The sequence below is a fragment of the Lissotriton vulgaris genome, chromosome 8 (assembly GCF_964263255.1).
Source record: "Lissotriton vulgaris chromosome 8, aLisVul1.2, whole genome shotgun sequence".
NCBI lineage: Eukaryota > Metazoa > Chordata > Amphibia > Caudata > Salamandridae > Lissotriton > Lissotriton vulgaris.
In genome coordinates, this window is record NC_141696.1 from 1,388,684,074 (window position 1) to 1,388,705,882 (window position 21,809).

The window sequence follows — 21,809 nt, forward strand, 5'->3', positions numbered from 1 at the left end:
TTTCTCGTTTCCATGTGAACCCTGTAGGAGTTGGATGTGCTGCCACACATGAATTGTGAGCCCTGTATGCCTTTGCACTTTTAAGGTCCTGCCCTAAGGCTGCGAGGAGCTTGTGGGAGCACCAAGACTATCCTCCTGTTTCAACTTTATATATTCAGCCTACTTCTCTGCCATGAAGCTCTGCACAAGTTGTCACCATTTCATTCTCTCATTCTTGGACTTAACTGCTTTTAGTGTAGCGTTGTTCTGTTCCTTCGCTTCCGTTAATACTAGCGAAAAGATGATAGATAGTGAGCACCGTTAAAAGAGCCCGTAGAGTTTATGTGCGGCATGGTATCCCTGCTGTGCCTGAATTTGCAACGCTCTATTCCAGTCAGTCGCAGCCATGCTGCACCAACATCTGTGAGGAAAATATTGCCAAGCATTCAGTTTCACTTCTCTGCTCATGGTGCTAGCTCTGCAGTGCCTGGGATAATTGTATCAACTTACCTTGATTTCATTAGTGTCCAGCTCAGCACCCTCCTCCTCTTCGTCTCCTCATAGTAAACGGGTGGAGTTCAGTTCTCCTCACTTACAGTGCTGGGACCGACATTTCGTTAGAGGATTTTGTGAAGTCAATAAGAGAAACAACCATTGCCAAATCATGTGGGCCTTGGCAACCATACCATCTTTACTTTATATCCATTATGTTTGGAATCCATGAATCTGATAAAAAAAGGTCTATAACATTGTTTTATAGGTGCGCGCACCACACATGCGCGTGCCTACAAAATGACAAGGCTGCTTTAAAAAAAAAAAAAAAAAAAAATCTTTGCCAATCCGATTTGCATAAAATAAAAACTGCGCAAGATGTTGTGGAAAGCAACATGGGCCATAGGGCATAAAAGTAATATGTGGGGTCTGAATTTACACAGGAGGGCCACAAGCAATATAGAGAGCAGGGGAGGGAGGAGCAAAGAGTAGGGAGGGAGAGCAGCGTGGAGTGCAGAGGAGAATAGCAAATGGGCAAGAGAAATGTGGCGCTGGGAATGGGGGAAGGCACAAGTGAGAAAGCAATGCAGGTGCGAGGAGAACTACATGGGTGTGAGCACAGCATGGTGAGGGGAAGAGAAGCACCAGGGAGACCTCTGGTGAACACATGCACTCTTGTGGAGTGTTAAAAAAAAAATTAGTGGATGAAAAAGCAAGCAGTGAAAAGGCACAGTAATGAGCCCATGCTATAGAGAAGGGATAAAAACAAGCAGAGGAAGGAAAGTCCACACATGCTAATGAATAAAAAGTTAGCAAATGAGTGACATTGAAAGCAACCAATGGAAAGCAATAGGCAGGCTCTAGGCCCACTGTAAGCGGACAATACGGCTAGCAAAATAGAAAAAGACCGCTCCTAAGCAGTCTGTAAGACGAAACCTAAAAAGCAGTGGAGACCTATTTCATCACCATAGGGGGTGAAAAAAAAGTTCTTTACACAAACTTGTTTCGCTTCACAAACGAAGGGTTCAAGGATGAGCCAGGTGATGTCTTCCACATCACTACAAAAAACTGGAAGACCATTTTAGTGATAAAATTAAATAGAACGAGTTATTTTGCCGTTTTCAGAGGTCTAGCCAACTCATGTGAATTTGGGAACCTTTTTGACTCCTCAATTTGGGACCAAATTGTACCCTGTACTAATCGTAAAATTCTAGTGACCTTGTTAGCCAAACATCCTAATCTTAAAGACACTGCTGATTGATATAGCTTTAATGTTTCAGGAGTGATAACCTTGAACATTTTGCAAATAGCATTTCTTGTTATGCCATCACCCCTCCACCCCACCCCCCACGTCATAGAGGAAATGTGTTGGGGTTCACATTGACCGCATGTGGAAAGATCAGCCCGCAAAACAAGTGAATGTTGTGGAGAGTGGAGTAAAGAAATTAGCAAGCTTGTTTTATGTGTTGTGAGCTGTACAGAAAATGTGAAGTCTTAGATGTTTCTCGATGATCATGCTGTAGAAACATTTGCAGTCTCTTGTTAAGCTTTTACTTTCATTGGCATGAAAATGTATGATATGTTTTCATATAAAGAGGAATATATTCCTGAAACACCTGCTATTAAACTAGGGCAATACAATAGAGATCACATTCCCCTTCGTTCGGATTTTAGTTATGCGTATTAATTTCAAAGGCAGGGCTATTGTTGGGGAGGTTTATGTCACAGAATGGGGCCCAATTTATTTGGGTGGAGACACCATAAGGAATTAGGGACCAGATTGGATCACTATGCTGACTAGCCTGTCCTAGAGTTTGTCCTCTTAGTAGGAAGAGGTTGGGGAGTGGTGATGCATGTGATTTTTTTTTTCCCTGATCAGTTTTTTGTTAAAGTATCCAGCACCTAATCAGACTGAAAAGCAATGCCACACCCTGTGTACATAAAACCCATCCCATGCATCAAGGGTGTTGAGCAGTCCTCACCATGAATATCCAGGTTATGGTTCCATATGGAAGGTTAAAATGTCACCCTAGGCCTAGGGCATATATTTCCTGCCCCCGGAATGTTGCTCCTGACTATTTTTCGACTATAGTTAAGTGGCAAACTAATGGGGTTTGATAAGATGATTCCTCCTAGCCCCGTGGGACAAATGAGTGGATCTCAGCCATGAAAGGCACTGGGGTATGAACCTAACTATAAGTACAATTTTGCACCCAGCACTGGCAGTCTGGATTATAGTTTGTGCGGTAGAACCAAAAAAAAGAATTGTATAATTTGCTCCAGCAACATTTCTTCGCAAGTCACCCCATAGTCCTGTGGATTTCTCCAGTAGACCCTGGGAAAAGTTGTCACTGGACATTGTGGGCCTGTTGAAGTTTTGGTCTAGAGAGTAAATGGATCCTTGTCCTGGTTGAGTACCACTCCAGGTGGATGTTAACTTGGTTGTACACCAGATCCACGCCAAAGCTCTTATAGAATTCTTAAACACTTTCATGGATAAGGGTGCCTCAGAGTACTTGATAAAGGATAATTGGGTTCAGTTCACATCGAAGCCTATGTAAAACGTACTACTTGAATGGAATGAACAACATCTCAAGACTGCATTGCATTTCTCACAAGCAAATAGAAAAATGTTTACAAAGGTCCCTTATGAATTGGATATCTTGTGAAAATGTGGTGAGGGGATATGATCTAGGTCCACTGTACCACAACTACTTTTACAAGTGTCTCCCCTTTTGTGACTCTGTAAAACAGACCACTAAGCCCCAAGATTTGTCCCTCCTGGTTATTGCGGGAAGAGTTGTGTACTGGTGAATAGAAGCTGAATTTTAAACCGGATGTGAGAATGTCAATTCTTATACAAAGTGATTACTATCAGACCCATGGTGTGATAGGAAGTAAATGGAACATGGGAGAAATGGTACATGTCAAGACATTAGATATCCACAGGGTCTGTTTTTACCAGTCCTTTTAGGATTAAAAAAACTGTAGAAATGTTGATGAACTTGGAAATAGTTAGTGGTGGCACATAGGCTTAATATGCAAGGTCTTAGTGATAATTGTCTTAAGAGGGCTTCAAGATAGTCTGCCTAAATCAGGTGTTCATACCTCAGAGGGTCAAGTCAAAAACTTTATTCGGAAACATGTAAATCATGTCTATAAAAGTACATACATACAATACATATTAAAAGAAAAAATACACATGACAATCGCAATCCGCTAAGAATACAGTAAAATACATATAACGTGTCAAATAATGCTCTTTTTAAAAAGGTTTCCAATAAATAAATTACTTTAAAATTAATAGCTTAAAAAATCATGCTTTTCCTAGAGCTGATGGCCCTGAGTATATAACTAGCCGTATAAAAACAGATGTCAGGGTGATGCAAATTAAAAAGTAACTTCATTGCCGCTTTGATACTTCTTGCTCCAAATTTAATAAATAAAGGTTTTAAAAAGAATTTACGATATTCACCGTAGAGGTTACATACAAGTAGAAAGTGCTCTGTGCTTTGTTCTGAAAAATTGTCGCACCGACATGGACCTATAGGGCGCATCTTAATCTCAGGAAATGCAACCAATAAGTGGACCGTACCCATCCTCATCCTGGTGAGGACAAACCGATGTTGCCCTTTGGTCACCTGGGGGAGGTAGGGGTGTAGGCCCACAAATTCGTTCAGTTGATTGTAACGTATACAGGTGGAAAGTTTGAGATCATCCGTGGCTCGTCTTTCTGCACAATGATTTAAAAAAGTTAATTTCAGACTCTCTTTAGAGAGATCCGAGGCAGAACCGTGATCTAATGTAACGTTTAACCCAAACACACTGGAAAAGGATTCAATTATGTATTTAATCCATGGGATTTTGAGAAAATAGTCTAGACGTAAACAATCCTCAATAATAGCCCTATTAAATGAGGTTTCGTCTTTCATCCAGACCGAACGCCATAACATCAAAGGTCTCAACAGTAACAGATCATTTAGATGTTGTAGTCCTAATTCTTTGTGAACCAGACTATTAGCAGTGGATGTCGGGAGACACAATAATTTTTTCAAAAATATATTCTCTTCTACCTGTAAGGGTTCTACCCTGGATACCCCCCAAACCCCCGCTCCGTAGAGAGCAGCCGAGAGACACCTGGCTTCAAAGATCTTAAGCATTACCTTAGGCCTTCTACTACCTAGTTTACTTGCAAAAGCAAATATTCCATTGGCACTCCTGATCATTTTGTCGCGCACCACCTTGTGCTCGACATCCCAGCGGCCGTTTTTGGAAAAGGTATCCCCCAGGTAGCAGAAATTTTCCACACACTGCACCACTTGGCCATCAATGTGATACCTATAGGGCTTTTTAGTTTTGACATTACTAGCTCCACACTCCATCACATATGTCTTGCTCTTGTTAATAACCAGCTTTCTTTTTTCTATAAAGGCCACAAATTTGTCCATCAAGAGCTGTAGACCCCGGGGGGTCCTAGAGAGCAACACAGCGTCGTCCGCATAGAGTAACACGGGGATTGTACTTGTGTTTACTCTAGGGGCGTCCGCTGGTGCCTTCTTAAGGATCGAGTCTACTTCATTAATAAATAGAGTGAAAAGCAGGGGTGCCAGAACGCACCCTTGTCTAATACCTCTCCTGACCCAGAATTTATCTGTACATTCGCCCGAAGGCCCATACCGGACACTCGAGCTGAGTCTCTCGTACAGGCGGGCCAGAAAATATATAATTTCCCTAGGTGCTCCCATTTCTAGCAGGGTAGTCCATAGTATGGCGTGGTCCACCAGGTCAAAAGCGCTGCTCAGGTCAGCGAAGCAAAGGTAGAGTGACCCATTTTTTGCTCGGGTGTATTTCCCTATCAGGAGTTCCAGGTTTAGACATTGTTCAATGCAACCTCTTCCTTTCCTAAACCCGTATTGGCAGTCTGTCATTATCTGATTAGACTCTGCCCACTCTTCTAATCGGACGAGGAGTACACGGCTCATAATCTTGACGGACGAATCCAGCAATGAGATTGGCCGGTAGTTTTTGACGTTTCCTCGGTCCCCTTTCTTGTGAATCGGAACTATTATTGATTCAGACCAAGTGCACGGGATAGTACAGTGAACAGCGGCGTTAAAAACTTTGACCAGTACTGGCCCCCAAGTGTCAGGTGCAAATTTGTATACGTCAACTGGGACACCATCGGGTCCCTGGGCCTTTCCGCCCTTACTGGCCCTGATACTACTTAGGACCTCCTGTAAGGTGATATCCAGGCTAAGTACTGGCCAAGAGCAACTTATCGGCAACAATACCGTTTTAGGATTAAAAATGCCAGAAAAATGCTGTACCCATGATTCCTTACCTACGTTTGAGGTCCACACTGGGAGTTTGTCATCTTTTAAAAAGGGGCTGTTAACTGCTGCCCAAAAAAGAGTACAGTTATTCGAGACAGCCGCTTGATCAAAACGTTCCCAAGCTTCCTCACGTAGTTCAGCTTTCCTTTGCTTAAGAGCTGAATTATAGTCAAATCTAAGCTTAGCTACAACTGTTTTATCTCTAGGTTTAATGGTTAATGCATTTTTTAGAGTCTTCAGTGCCACAGTACATGCATTATTGAACCATCCCCTTGCTTTATTATTAGAATTTCCAGCAACCCTAGTAAACTTATCACTAATAAACATTGATTTTTGTAAAGTGAAAAATACAGGCCTCCATATTTGAATTCTCATCAATTATTGATGTGATGTCATTTAAGCAGCCTGAGATAATGCAATTTGAATTTACCTCAGCCTTATCCCCGGCCCACCTTATTCTGAATCCATTTGGCCTATGTACCTCAATGTTTGTGATAGGGCTACTATCTGGTGTTATGCAAGCTTCCCAAAACCTAGTTTCAATAACAAGACAGTTATGATCACTAACCATGTGGTCTACAACCTTGACACCAGAACTAAAAATAGCTAGTTCGGAAGACATGCAAATAAAATCAATTACAGTGTTCGCCCCTCTCCCCACAAAAGTTGGCAAGCTATCACCCTTATCGTCCTGCTCAATCTCTATGATCTCCATATCGTGGGCCAATAGGAAAGAGTTCAGGGTTTCTCCATATATATTGTGTTGGAAATGTGTGGCTGGCTCTCCAACACGGTTCAATGTGCCACACAACTTTTGATTAGAGAGTGGGCAAACAGAAATGTTAAAATCTCCAACGTATATGAACTCAAAAACTGTATTAGAAGCTTTCATCAATTGTTTGATTGCGACGTCTAATTCTGAGATAACCAGATATCTACTAGCATCAAAAACATTATTATACATATTTATCAACAGAATATTTTTGTCTGCCTCATCGGCTAACCACAGCAGTTGGGAGTTATTGCCCACGGTGATATGCTCCTTCACCCTAATTCGCATTTTCACAGAAATCAGAGTCAGCAAACCACCTTTGGCCCTCCTTGAGGTAGTTGCTACTGCTGGTAGTTCATATGCTACAAAACCATCAAGGCCCTTAAAATTTAAACACCAGGTCTCTTGTAGACAAAGGATATCAAATGTTCTAATTAGTTCTAACCACCCTAATACTTCAAATTTGGAAACTAGTCCTGCTATATTCCAACTGGCAATGTGGCAAGATGTTGATGTCCCCTTAACGGTATTACAAAAAGTACCCACAGACTTAGGCAATATACCATCTATAGAATTTGGGGAATGATTTAAGTCTGCTCCTGCGAACACTTCGGCAATCTCGTGACTAACCTCTTGTCAATCGCAGTTATTAAGACCAGACAGGGCATCAAATCTGTTATGTAATAGCAGGCTTGGTACTAGAGGAGTAGCCCAGCGGTTATGCATATTTAAGTTATTGTCCCATCCTAGTGCTGGCGTTTTTGGCAGGGTTACATTATGCTGTTCCCCATAAAAGAATTTTAATGTTAGGGGGCCACCGTACCTCTTCTACGCTGAGGCGGGAGAATATGTGTTAAGACATTTGGAAGTACATCGGGGTGTGCAAATGTTACCGCCACACAGTCCCCTTTAAATCTTTTGGGACGGTTCCCTATCCAAGGGACACGTTTAACTGTTTTAATATCATGCGCCAGTTGCTGTAACCCTCCAGGTGCTAACCTCATGTTACCTGAGAGCCAATGGAGGGCCTTACTACTCAGAGAGCTAGATGACTCGGTGATACCGTCATCCAAAAGGGGTACATTAGCTAACACCAGTACAACGGGTGAGGCTTCCTCAATAAACTGCAGTGGGTCTGTACCGTGAACTTGTGCTTGCGGTAAATTTACTGTTAACGGACGCCCTTCTGCTGTTGTTACAGGTTGATTAACTTTCGGGGCCGGCATGTGTACTGGATTAGTCAGCACACCAGATGTCCCTTCTCCCACTAGGTTAGTCCCTTCGGTACTACTTCTCGTTGTTAATAAAGTATTAAGGTTGCCTATTTCCTCCGTCCGTTTAGTTTGCACACCTCCAAGTCTTTTCACTTCAGCCTGCAATTTATCGATTTTGGAGATCAGAGGTTTTACAATTTCAATAAGTTTACCCTCTACAACCTCGAGCAGTTTACTCAACATTTCATCGTCTCCTCTGTTTCTTATAGACCCTTCCCCAACAGTCTTTTGGGGAGCTCTCGAAGGACCTGGGGATAATGTTCTTTTCCTTTTCACTCTTGGCCTTGGGCCGCCCTGCTTCCGCTGATTCTTCACACAGGTGCGCACAGGCCGGGGTGTGTACTCAGTCGGTGGTAAATCATCCTCCACAGGACCAGTTTCAGTTTCTGGGTCTGAATCTATAACATTTTCTGAGTCTCCGTCCAGAATAACAGGGGATGGTAACATGACCGATAGCTGGCTGTTAGAATCAATGATAGGTGGTGCAGTTGGTGAGACCCTGGTTTCCACCAACCCGAAAGGGCTATCATCGGTAGACAGTGGTAAGGTAGGGCTTAGTCTGCACAAGTCTGGTGACTGGCTTAGCCCGAGTGATTCCCTCCTCTGTTCGTTAATTTTCTTGACAGTTTGCACAACATAGTTGTCCAGGGTATTTGCGGGCAAAGCAGCAGGTTTCTTTTTAGACATACTCTATGTATAATATGCTATTGACAATTAACACAGGGACAACAGCAGAGTCTTACTTGTAGGCGTGTCTCTGATGGCACAGGGGGTCGGGCCCTGCCCCTGCCTCCTCCTGCCGATGAGGGCCGTAGAGGGCCCGCCCTTTGCCCGGGCTTAGCCCCGGGCGCTCCCGCGCGCGACTCGCGGGGGCGAGGGGCGTTCCGTTCTTTCAAGCGCCTCCGGGCGCTCGTGCGGCGTCACTTCCGCCGCCGGGGCACCTGGGTGTTGTAGTATCGGTGGTCGCTGGAGCGCTATGGATCTGAGCGCTGCTAGCGCTGGCCGTTTCCCTCACGGCGTTGTTAAAGGCGCTGGAGCGCTGGAATGGCAAGCTGTCTGCTGTCCTAGCTGGCCGTTCACCTCACGGCTTTTGGAAATGTCCCGCCGGAGCTCCGGGCGCTCCGTTCTTTCAAGCGCCTCCGGGCGCTCGTGCGGCGTCACTTCCGCCGCCGGGGCACCTGGGTGTTGTAGTATCGGTGGTCGCTGGAGCGCTATGGATCTGAGCGCTGCTAGCGCTGGCCGTTTCCCTCACGGCGTTGTTAAAGGCGCTGGAGCGCTGGAATGGCAAGCTGTCTGCTGTCCTAGCTGGCCGTTCACCTCACGGCTTTTGGAAATGTCCCGCCGGAGCTCCGGGCGCTCCGTTCTTTCAAGCGCCTCCGGGCGCTCGTGCGGCGTCACTTCCGCCGCCGGGGCACCTGGGTGTTGTAGTATCGGTGGTCGCTGGAGCGCTATGGATCTGAGCGCTGCTAGCGCTGGCCGTTTCCCTCACGGCGTTGTTAAAGGCGCTGGAGCGCTGGAATGGCAAGCTGTCTGCTGTCCTAGCTGGCCGTTCACCTCACGGCTTTTGGAAATGTCCCGCCGGAGCTCCGGGCGCTCCGTTCTTTCAAGCGCCTCCGGGCGCTCGTGCGGCGTCACTTCTGCCGCCGGGGCACCTGGGTGTTGTAGTATCGGTGGTCGCTGGAGCGCTATGGATCTGAGCGCTGCTAGCGCTGGCCGTTTCCCTCACGGCGTTGTTAAAGGCGCTGGAGCGCTGGAATGGCAAGCTGTCTGCTGTCCTAGCTGGCCGTTCACCTCACGGCTTTTGGAAATGTCCCGCCGGAGCTCCGGGCGCTCCGTTCTTTCAAGCGCCTCCGGGCGCTCGTGCGGCGTCACTTCCGCCGCCGGGGCACCTGGGTGTTGTAGTATCGGTGGTCGCTGGAGCGCTATGGATCTGAGCGCTGCTAGCGCTGGCCGTTTCCCTCACGGCGTTGTTAAAGGCGCTGGAGCGCTGGAATGGCAAGCTGTCTGCTGTCCTAGCTGGCCGTTCACCTCACGGCTTTTGGAAATGTCCCGCCGGAGCTCCGGGCGCTCCGTTCTTTCAAGCGCCTCCGGGCGCTCGTGCGGCGTCACTTCCTCGTGCGGCGTCACCTCAGAGGGTCATTATTACACCTTGTTGTCACAAGGACTGTGTTAAATGAACTCTTACCTTTTATGTTTTTTTCTGCGGTTGTAAAGTGAAGATGTTTTGATACCTAGACTCTATAAATATCTATGACCTTTGCCATTTCTTTTGGCTGTATAGGAAAGAGATGCCTTTTAATTGTCCTTGTTTCTGCCTTTTCTACTTTTCCTCGGCCCCTCTTTTTTCCCATCAGTTGATTAGTTCCTCCTGATTTGAGTAGAATGTCCGAGAGTGTTGACCGTTGGTATTGCGATTACCTTTCCTGTAGGGTGCTACTGGGCTGTCCCTTTGAGGTACTTCAACTAAAATAAAGAGGATTCTTTTAGTTCACGTAGGATTTCAGTATCTTTTTTTATAACCCTACTGTTAATCCTAATCTAGGTTGGACACCTTTCTGGAACGAGGTGGTATAAAAGACCTCTGGCTCACTTCTCGGGTAAAGTAATAAATTCATGATATGCCTGCAAATATTATTTCAAGACACTTCAGCCAGTTAGTCTTTAGTGAACAATAAAGTGCAAAGATTACATAAGTTACATGCAAGATAATGAAAGCAAATAGTGCAAACTTTCACCTGCACTCTATTAAGGAAGGAGGTGTGGGGAACTGGACAGGAGGAGATGAGATGGATTCCATTAACTGAAAGAAAAGTAGTTGCAAAATTGAGAGCCCAGTGGAGAAAGTATCAGAGGGCTATAATACAATCCCTAGAGAAAAACCGGAACCTATGAGTTTCTTTTATAGAAAATGGTTTGTGTCAGGATACAATATTCTCCCTCCATCTGCAGTTTTTCCAGACCAGCATTTCCTTTTAAAAAGAATGTGATTTGTGTCTTGCTCCCATTGTTGATCAATAACTGAACCGATATTACCCTGTGAAAGGCGTTTCCATTCCATCAATACCATAAGGTTGTATGAGGGTTGCTCTTCTACAACCTACTGTACAATTGGGCATCTTTAATATTTTTTTCAGAAGTCTCACCACTAAATCTGGCCCTACTCTCAGCTTTCAAGTTAGGGTGTGGTTTTTGAGGGCCTTGCAAGGCTCTAGTTCTAGTTCCTTCACTTTGAAAATTATTGAAAATGAAAGTGTTTTACCGATGATGAAGCACTGAAGTATCCTATTACTTAATGGCAATATCTTTTGGGATCACAGCAAGATTACTATTGTGTTAATTTTTAGATGGGTCGAAGACCTTGGACTTCATGTTGAGCTGGTTGTGGATATCGGGAGGCTTTATGTTCCAGTTTTATTAGTCTCACTAGTTTCCTGCTCTCTAAATCTATCAGTAGTTATCCTAGAAAGAGGCAGAATGGATGTGATTAATTGTATTGTATTGTATTGTGGTATACTTGTAGAGCGCAGCCTGTCACCACCAAGGGCATCCTGGCGCTTTGAACCCTGGTCCAACAACAATTTCCGCAACTAGCCTGTCCTCGGGAAAAGATAGGTTAACACAATGTGGTGGACACATTGATTCTTTTAGACTTTACTTAGCCACACAGTTTGTGTTAACTACCTTATTTGAATCTTGAGTTTTCAACACAAATGGTACTTTAGGAGTGTGATACTGAGAAATGCCATGTTCTCCTTTGTGTCAACATGATCACGATGACACCAATATCCTCTTGTTCCTTCCCACTCCGTAAACTGACTTCCTCATAAGGCATCTCCTGGGGCTCTGGCTGTTTCTCTGATGGGCGCGTTGGTTGTTAAAGTATTTAAGATGACTCCTGCCCCCGTAATGGAATCCTTTTGGCAGTAGACTTCTGTCTGCAGGCTAATGTTGTCCAGCATACTGTGCAGCCTTCTCGAACTTTTCTGTGCATTTTTGCAGTGCTGTTGGGAACGAAGGCTACTTCAGTGTTTCCCTTTTCCCCATGGCCTCTGTAAAGTACATAAAAGGTATTTAAACAGGAATCTGTTCTCTGCTCACACCAGAGTTTTGAATTCTTAATCTCCAATCTTGTATCTTCTTATTGAGCTGTTTATTGCAATATGTGGTTGGTGTAAGGTTAGGTTGGTTCTTACAACAGAAACGGCAGCTCTTTTAATACTGGGTCCTGTTAATGCTCAGTTTAACTTGCTTTTAAAGCTGGGGGTTTAAGGACATACGGAGCTAGAAATTCAGTAACTTTCCACTACCCTCTCGTTTTCACTGATTTGAGGAATGATAAACCATTGGCACACCCCTATGAAATTACCCATATTGCCTTGTTCAGGTAGAAGTTAGTATCTGCTGCACTTTGTGTCGTCTCCCGACGTGTGGTACCCTGCCCCTTGCATATCTGTTCGTACTGGGGCTATGGCTGGGAATGTGTTTACAACACCGTGCCCTTGTACGACCTTGTGAGCTGCACAGGGGGTTTCTAACTGAGTTGTCAGTCAGTAGCAGGAAAATAAGTAGGTTGAAGCACAAAGTCAAGGATGGAGCATAATAGGAAGCCACTACTACTAGTCACTGCTTCAGTTGTCACTACTATTCCTAAACAGGGCTATATTGATATGAAGCAAAGCGAAACAGATTTCTGGACTGGATTCGATCCCTGAATAATGGTAGCTCATTAAAAAACACGAATCATCATATTGTCTTGAGCTTTCACTGTGTTAGCAAGCACAAGAAGTGCTCCTGCAGCCTCCACTTTCCCACTACTCAAATGTTGGGAAAAGATTCCCCCTTGACTGCTAGGCTCAGGAGGTAAAACAGATGTTGTTGTTGGCTGATTTCCTTAGCCCTGCTCTAAATTTGCCTACTCCGGGTAATCAAACGTATTACATTTTAGGTTCTCCCCATCCAGCAGTCCTTAACAATACTTCCAGGCCTCATCAGCCGACTGCAGGCTGCCCAGAATATCGTCTGTGTTGGTGTGCGGCATGGCGTGCATGCTTTTGATTTTGCTTTCGCAGCTGGCAGCCTCCCTTGTCAGTAAAGGGCTGAAGAACTGGACCATACTGCTTAGTAGAGGGATCTCCAAGCTTTTCTACAATAGGAGAAACTTCTGTTCTATGAAAATGCTCCTGAGCTATCAATATTTTTAGTGATGCAATAGAGCCACATAAAACAAGATTACATTAGTGGGCATCATGTGCAAGATTACCAGCAGTTTTTCCTCGGTGCATCAGGCATGGTTCCCAGCACCAATGTGAATGTGTATTTTGAATATGGAATGCCTTAACATGGATAGCACATCACAATCTTAGCTGCAATGCTCCTAGCTCCACGTTATTAAAAGTAATCGGTCTCCCCAATACTATGTTTTTTTTCCACTCCAAAATCAGAGTTAAATGGCATTTGTAAATGTAACCATTTGTCCCTAAACCTTAACTTAAAAGCTCTGAAAATAAACACATTTTCATTGTGGATACATGCTTTTCAATTTTGGTATACATATGTTCAACCACACCAAAACTTTGAATGTAGTTCATTGGGCTGCACTCAGGAGAGCTACGTGTAGATAGCTTTAGAGCTACCAGTAGCTCATGAGCTACTCGTTGGAGAAGCCTGACTTAGTAACTGAATACTTCTTTAAAGGCCTTCACTGAAGTTTGTCTATTTGATATATTCTGTTTAACTATAGCACTTAGTCTTGTTGAATCTGCTAAAGCTTTGCATGCCGTGGAAGAAACAATGGTGGTATGATTGAATTCAGGTACCACATTAGGCAGGGTGAATGGTTTCACTATAGGGCCACATCTTTGTAGTGTGCAGTAAGAAATAGGATAAATGGCCCTGCTTTTAACTCACTTATCCTTTCAGCTGAAGTTATTTCTAGCATAAAAACCGTTGTGAGCGATTCCATTGTGGTTGGCTTCAAACAGGTAAGCAATTAAATGAGTTTGCCTCATTACACAGGAGGATGTTCATTCACCAGACTCTTAAACAGCGCAGCCGCTAGTATTTCAAAGAACGAAGTGGGCACAGTAACAGCAGTACCTCTCATGGTAGAGGAAAATATGTACCCAAGAGTAGACAGTTGGTAGACTTGTCATTTATTTCCTCCACCCTCCTGCCTCTGGCTCTCTGCTTTCCTTCGCCTCTTTTCCGCTCCTGAGCCCTATTATAGATAGGGCTCACTTTTCCTGTTTTACTTTTAGGCAGGTGCGCCTGGGCCATAGTACAGAAGTGCCCCGGGGGTGCAACATGCATTTGCGCCCACTTTGCACGCCCCCAGGGCACTTTAGTATTACAGAAGGGGCCTCAGACGCCTGCGCATACCCTTCTGTAATACCGGTAGTGAGGAACATTCCTTTGCGCCAGTACCATATTAGACCCGGGCAAAGAAGCTGTCAAGAGGCGCATTGTCAGTGCGCCTCCTGATGGCAGCCCTCTGGAGGGGGGAAAGGAAGTCCCATGGACCTCCCAAACATCCCGAGCATGCGGGTGCAGACACTCACTTCATCCACCTGCAAGGGAATCTCTAATCCCCCATAAAAGTGAAACACTAGCGGCTTCAAAGCAGCCGATCCGTTTTTCACATGAATGTGCTGCCCCCCCAGGGCAGTCGTTCATAGCTGCCCTGGGGGCACCACATTCATCCTGATGCTGCACATTTTCTTTGTTTGTGCTGGGTGCACCTTTGAAAAGTAGCACCCATCGCAAACATTATGCAAAAATAGGCTGTGTGTATGATATGGCCCCTGGTGCACACAAGAGAAGTGCACCCTATTATGTAGAATCCGCTGCCCTCAAGGCTGCCACAAATGTAAATTGTAAATTGATACTTGTTAAGCGCACTACTCACCCGCAAGGGTCTCAAGGCGCTTGTACGAATACCGCTGTGGAACCCATCCTGGCTTTCCCTGTGAGGCGTCCACTCCTGGGCACCCCCAAGGTGGAGGCCAGGCATCCTTAGCGTTGTGGGGGCCGTTGTGGAGATTAAGCAAGCTATTGCCCAGAGTTGCAGAGTGGGACTCCATGATTGGAATAGGCACGAGGCGAGAATTATCAGGTCCGTGGAATTTTGAGCCCAAGACCCACCGAGGCAGGGAATTGAACCCTGGTCCCGGGCTAGACCTCTGCATCAGGGTCTGCCGCTCTAATCATTCAGCCACACTTCTCCACAAACACGCGCTTCCCCCAGGGCTGCGCATTCAAGAGAAATACGGAGCAGCTGTTTAAAAGCAGCTTTGTGTTTCTCTGTGCAGGCTGCAATCCGCCTGCATTTTAAATAGGGATTTAAGATGCCCATGCAGGTGGGTACAGGGAGTGACTGCATCTGCCTGCAAGGGGATGTGTGGGCAGGGGGGTGTGTGGTTTATAGGACTCTTTTGCCCCCCTCCAGAGGACTGCCATCAGGGGCTTATTGACTGCGCCTCCTGAAAGCTCATTTGCCTCTGCATATATAATGCTGCGCAGAGGCTAAAGGATTCCCTCATTTGCGTGCGGCCACTCCTATGCAAATGAGAGAATGCCCTTTTGAGAAAGCGCTGGCGCTACCTGTGAGCTACTGCTTTCAGTATTCCAGAAGGGGCCGCACACGCGTCTGCGTCCCCTTCTGTAATAACATGTCCCGCAGGTATACAAAGTGGGCACACGTGCCTTTTTGCGCCACTGGGGCATGTTCTGTAATAAGGCCATTGGTCTTCGTTTTCCCCTCTCTTTCTCCTCCTGTTCACTCTTCTTTTTCACTTGGGCAGAAGTCTTTCAAATGTTTGATAAGGTAGAACCTCAGCACATAAAAGGCTCATGAAAAATCCTCAAAGGCCACTTTTTGGGGATGAAAATAATTCAAGTTCTTTCTACTCTCTTAATAATTAAAACGGCTCTGCAAAACCTCTAAATTCTCAAAAGCCGGGATTTGGAGGAGGGTACCTGAGCAGCTTACCAGAACGTTCTATACTCCGAGGTGTTATTTTTGCTAGTAATTACAGATAAGTTTACTTCTCAGTTCACTGCCTCCCCCTCCATACCCTGACCCTTTCAGGACTATGAAAAGATCCCGGAACCCCCTGCTGACAACAGGACATTTCAAAAGACAGTTTGCAAAGGAAATGCACCATCCACCAGAAGTGATTTTCTTTTATGAATTTGCATTGTATAATGTACTTTTCTTTTACATTTCAGGGCAAAAGGTTTCGATATTTAATGAACACAAGAGCTACGTGCAGGGTGTTACTTGGGACCCCCTGGGCCACTACATAGCTACTCTTAGCTGTGATAGGTAAGCGCTCATTCGCTAGTGTTTCTTTGAAAGAACATCTAAAAACTGAAGCTCTCTCTCCATGTCTTTGTGACAGCAAGCTCTAGTTCTACTCTCCCACCTTGATCCGATTAAGGCCAAATGGTTATTTCCGTGTGGATTCCAAAAATGTATTTGCTGGGTTACTTTATTCATGGGAGCGCCGTATCCACATAAATGATTAAATATTTGGTTTCTAGGTTTGTTTGATTAATTTTGAATAGAATATGCTGCTATTTAGACTAAAATACTAAAGGTATTGGTTGTTCATTGATGATCCTTAACCCTGAATATCTCTTCTCCTTGCTTGATCCCTCGTCACATAAAACAGTTGCAAATGTAACCTTTTGCTTTCCATAGTCTTTCCTTTTAGCACGACTGTTAAAAATATAAATGGGGGGGCGTGGCCGGGCAAGATGGCTGAGCAGACGTGACCTGCTTGGCTCCCGGTCCGCGCAGCGCTTCCTGCACTCTACTGGCGGCAATACTGGGCAGAACGGAGCTCTTCGACCGCCCACGGGCTGCGGGAATACAGAGGCACGAACTGATGGCTCCCTAGCGCGTTTGTGAGGCTACGGGCACTTGCTCTACCTACTTTTAACAGCGCCGTGTCCTCGGAGGCAAGATGGCGGCCGGCGCGGCTCAGGAGAGGTGACCGGCGACTGGCGAACGCTGGGGCTGCTGAGTGCACTCTCACCATACAGGCGGCGGAGGTACAGGGGGTGAGTTGTGGCCACCTGTGAAGCCCCCTAGCCCACTCGTCACCCACAGGGAGTAGTCCACCGGCTGCCTGACCCCAAAATGACGGCCGGCGGGTCACTCTGAAACTGCGAGGGACCTCAGCGCGTGCTACATTCCCCCAGCGACCCCGATGTGGCTCGGAGAGGAGGCGGATGAGGGGCTAACCTAAGACTGGCATGAGACCTGGAAAGAGGCTAATGCGGCACCTACCTGGAGAGTCACTTTGGATGCCTGTCCCCAAGATGGCGGCCGGCGAGACGCCATGAAATGGCAATGAGCCTCGTGGTATGCTGACTCCCCTCGGCAGCTCAGGCATGACAGGAAGGGGTACCGGCTATGCAGCAAGTTAAAGGGTGACCTGTGCCTGGCGGGGGAGCTAAGGGGAGGCCTTCGTGAATCCCACGACACCGGCTAATGATTCAGATGTCCTGGAAAGGCTGAACCGAGCTATCGCCACTCCAGTGGCCACGTATCTGGAGAGGTCTTTAGGCCACGGCCTTGCGAGAGAGCTGAGAAGTCCACACGGCCAGCAGGAGAGGTCGCTAACATCGCCGCGACAGGGCCCCACTAGGCGAGTGAGTGTCGCTACCTCTGAATGCAGCACGGGCCCCCCTCTGGCCCTCCAATTGCAGAGAGGGTCCCCCTGGAACGCTCGGGCTATCTAACAGTTTGAAGCTACTCCCCTATGCCGCCAAAGAAAAACACGAACAAAGGAACGGGCAAGGTTTCGGATTTCTTCGCTGCAGCGGCTGATCGACCTGCTCTTAGGAGTACCTCGGGAAAAGTCAACCATGGCCCTCTCTAAGGCGGACCTCCAGTCTATGCTCAAGGACTTCAAATCTGAGCTACGTAATGAGCTCGGCCAGGACGTCAAATCTTCTATCGATCAACTACGCTCTGACCTATCAGAACGCTTGACCTCCCTTCAGCGAGATGTAGACTCCGTGGGCACCAGGGTCCTCGACCTCGAGTCACAACACCAGGAACACAAGAAACTAGCGAGTGAATGTCAGAGGGACGTCCTCCTTCTTAAAGAACAGCTCCAGCAAACACAGCTGAAAACTGAGGACCTGGAAAACCGCGCTCGATGGGAGAACATCCGCGTCAAAAACCTGGAGGAGGATGCAGAGGGGCCAGACTTAAAATCGTTCGTGGAGAGCCTCTTTGCGGAGATACTACACCCCAAAGTGCTCAAGATCAAGCTGGACAGGGTCCACAGGGTGGGCCCCCCAAATGGGTAAACAGAAGAAACCGAGGGACATCCTGGCGAAGTTCCACTCTTACAAAACCAAGGAGGCGGTTCTGTAGGCGGCCAGGGCGTAGGATACCATCTCCTTTCAGAACTTTTCTTGTGCCATATTTCAAGATGTCACCCCCTCTACTCTGGCGCGGAGACAAACATTACGGCCGGTTACTAGCAAGCTCCAGGAGGATGGAGTCAAATATCGCTGGACATACCCCTTTGGCCTCAGCTTTGAACTCCACAACAAAAGACACCATGTCACCGACCTGAAAGACGGCCTACGCATCCTTGGTCCCCCGGAGGGGGGGAGGGCGGGGCGGGGTGGAGACGCCACCGCTGGGGCTCCTGGGACTGCTTCTGGGAGAATGCCCTCTGCCACGACCTGGTCGCAGTCTGCAAGAACAGGGAATCACTGACGTACATGATGATTATGGTGGTGTACTGCTACCTGACTAATAGTGCCATGTCGTCGACCGAGGCTCTTCCTTAGAGGGAGGAGTGGACTTACTCCTTCTCCCGGTCTGGCTTATAGCAGGGCGGCCAAGAGCTTCACAGCTAGATCGGGAGCCTCGACACTGCGACATCTGGGACATAATGTGAGTGTTTTCTGCCCATTGACCTTTCACTATGCTCTCGCTATAGTGCTGTGCAGACTGGGTCCCAGGACCCGTTGTCTCCCTTTGATCCATGTGGGGGCAGTTTTGCCCCACGCTACGACTCGATGATGGTTTTGTTTTTAAGTTTTGGGTTCTTGTTCTGTTGGGACCTGTTGAGGGGGGGGGGGAAGATGGTGGTGGCTGCTCTGTTTTGTTTCTTCGAAGCCGACAAAGAGTCCCGGAGGCGGGAGAGGGGTGATGAGAGGTGAGAGCTTCTATGGTGGGGGGATCTTTGGCACCTTAAACCACTTGAGATCTTATCAGCTCACATGGAGGGGAAGGTGGGATGACAGCATAGTACTGGTTTGGGATATGCTGGTGGGCTATTTATTGAGCAGATACAAAGGTTCTGCCCTGCGATGCCTATTTCCGTAGGTGCATGGAATGTCAAGGGGCTCAACTCACCTCAAAAACAAAGTCTGGAAATATATATTGGATCACCACCTTGATGTAGTGGCCCGACAGGAGACTCATTTACTTAAGTCTGAAGATTCTCGTTTGAAACATAAGCAATACCCACTTATTTATAAATCCTCAGCAGCTACCAAGCATAAGGGAGTGGCCCTCTTGTTTCGCTCTAATACCCAGTTCCAGCCTTTAGGAGTTCAGAGCAACTGGGACGGGCGATGGCTCATGGTCAAGAGGAGCCTGAAGGGGAAATTGTGTACATTCGTGACACTCTATGCCCCCAACACGGGGCAGAGGGGATTCCTGCACACTTACCTTCCTGGGTAAGGTGACCGACTTTGCTGAGGGACCGCTATTTCTTATGGGGGACTTCAACTTAGTGTGGCACCCAGAACTTGATAGCACACACACCCGACACTGGGACATGGGTTTATTTTCCGCTGACATACGAGGGCGGATTCAAGACTTGGGCCTCCTGGACACATGGCACGCCCTCTACCCTCAGACCCGAGACTACACCTTCTTCTCTCACGTTCACCACTCTTATTCCCGATTGGATCATATCTTCGCCAGCCAGTCCCTTCAGGGCAGTTTTAGGGAGGCCAAGATTTTCCTCATAGCTGTCTCTGACCATGGTTTGTATTCAGTGTGCCTCTCTTGGTTGGGTAATGCCCCATCGCCAGCTCGGTGGTATTTCCCGGCGTCGTTGACGAGAGATAAAGAATCGTGTAATCAGTTGAGGGAGACTATTAGGGAATTCTTTGTCCTGAATAGGCCGGAGGACACTTCCAAATATATTACCTGGGACTCCTTTAGGCCGTATTGCGAGGCAAATGCATTTCGCTCAACTCTGCTCTAAATAGACAACGGGCTAAAGAAAGGGAAGATCTCGAGGCCGAACTAGCTAAGATGGAACAAACTCACAAACTGGCACCCACCAGACAGACGCTGCGCAACCTTACGATGGTCGGGGGCAAACTCGGAGCTATCTATAACAATAGGGCTGAATTCACTCTCCTTAAATTGCGTAATTTGTCTTACACGCAAGGCAGTAAAATAGGGAAACTTCTGGCTAGGCAACTGAAGGATAAAAAGGAGAGGGAGTACATCGGGGGTTTTCAAGACCCCTCGGGGACGTTGGTCCACAGGGACGAAGACAAAGCAGGCATCTTTGGGGAGTTGTACAGGACCTTGTATGCAGCGGAAACCTTGGATACTGAGAAACAGGACTTCCTGAGGGATCTGCCCATCCCTCAGGTCTCTCCTGCTTGGAATGAGGAGCTTATAGCTCCAATCACACTTGAAGAGGTTACCGCGGCTATTAAAGCACTTAAACCCCATAAGGCTCTGGGCACTGACTGTTATACCGCGCTATTTTATAAAACATTCGGATCGGATATTGGCCCCCACCTAGTCTGGCTTTTTAATAGAATGGCGACAGACGGTGACACGTCTGACTCCATGTCTGAGGCTGTGATCTCAGTGATCCCCAAACCTGGGAAAGATCTCACGCTGCGCTTCCTTTAGACCCATCGCACTCTTAAATATTGACGCCAAGTTATACTCCTCCATTCTAGCTAAAAGGTTGAACGATCTTATGCCGCTCCTTATCCACCCGGACCAATCGGGCTTTATTGCAGGACGCCAGACCCACGACAACACCCGTCTTATTGTCCACTTGATTGAGAAGGCCAACAAATTCAAGATTCCTGCAGTCCTGGTCGGGCTGGATGCCAAAAAGGCATTTGACCGCGTGGATTGGAGATTTCTGTTCTCGACCCTCAGTGTTTGGGTTCTCCCCTCAATTCATAAATATGCTTCAGGCTAATTACAGACACCCTCGATCCAAAGTCTCGATTAATGGCGTGCAATCCCCCTCGATTTACACAATCCAGGGGGACTAGACCGGGATGCCCCTTGTCCCCTCTATTGTTTGCTCTCAGTTTAGAGCCTCTAGTGATTGCTGTCAGGGAACACCCGGGAATTGAGGGTCTCCATTTCACAGGTGAAGCCCATAAGATTTCTCTGTTCGCTGACGACTTCCTCTTATCCCCGACAAACCCGACGAGGTCCCTCCCACATCTGCAAACTGTACTGGAGCGCTTTGAGGAAGCTGCAGGCTTCAAAATCAATTTAGATAAATCTTATATACTCAATCTCACTCTCTCACGGGAGGAAGCCCTTCTCCTTCGATCGCTTACGCCTTTGGCGTGGGCTTCATCATCTATCCAATATTTGGGCGTGCAGCTAACACCGACGGTAGATAAACTATACACTGCCAACTTCCCCCCCCCACTCTCCTCCGTATTCAGGCGGAGTGAACGAGGTGGAAGCTGCTCTTTCTGCCTTGGCTTGGTCGTGTTCATGCCATAAAGATGACCCTACTCCCTAAATTATTATATTTATTCCAGGCGCTTCCAATAGATCTCGAGAGGGACTTCTTTAGGCGAGTGAAAGCAATGATCCTGCGCTTCATTTGGCAAGGAGGGCGGGCCGGCTTCCCGTTCTCTATGCTGTGTCGCACCCAGCTGGAGGGAGGAGTCGGCCTTCCTGATATTCAGCTCTATTAT

At 46.9% G+C, this 21,809-nt stretch overlaps 1 protein-coding gene across 2 annotated transcripts in view; it reads left to right on the top strand.

Moving 5' to 3' along the window:
• Positions 1-21,809, top strand: part of CHAF1B (chromatin assembly factor 1 subunit B) — a 337,605-nt gene that overhangs the window by 188,588 nt on the left and 127,208 nt on the right. For both annotated transcript variants that reach the window (XM_086935399.1, XM_086935398.1), the window contains exon 6: positions 16,077-16,173. In XM_086935399.1, the coding sequence (XP_086791525.1) occupies positions 16,077-16,173 (97 nt within the window). The remainder of the gene's footprint in view (positions 1-16,076; positions 16,174-21,809) is intronic.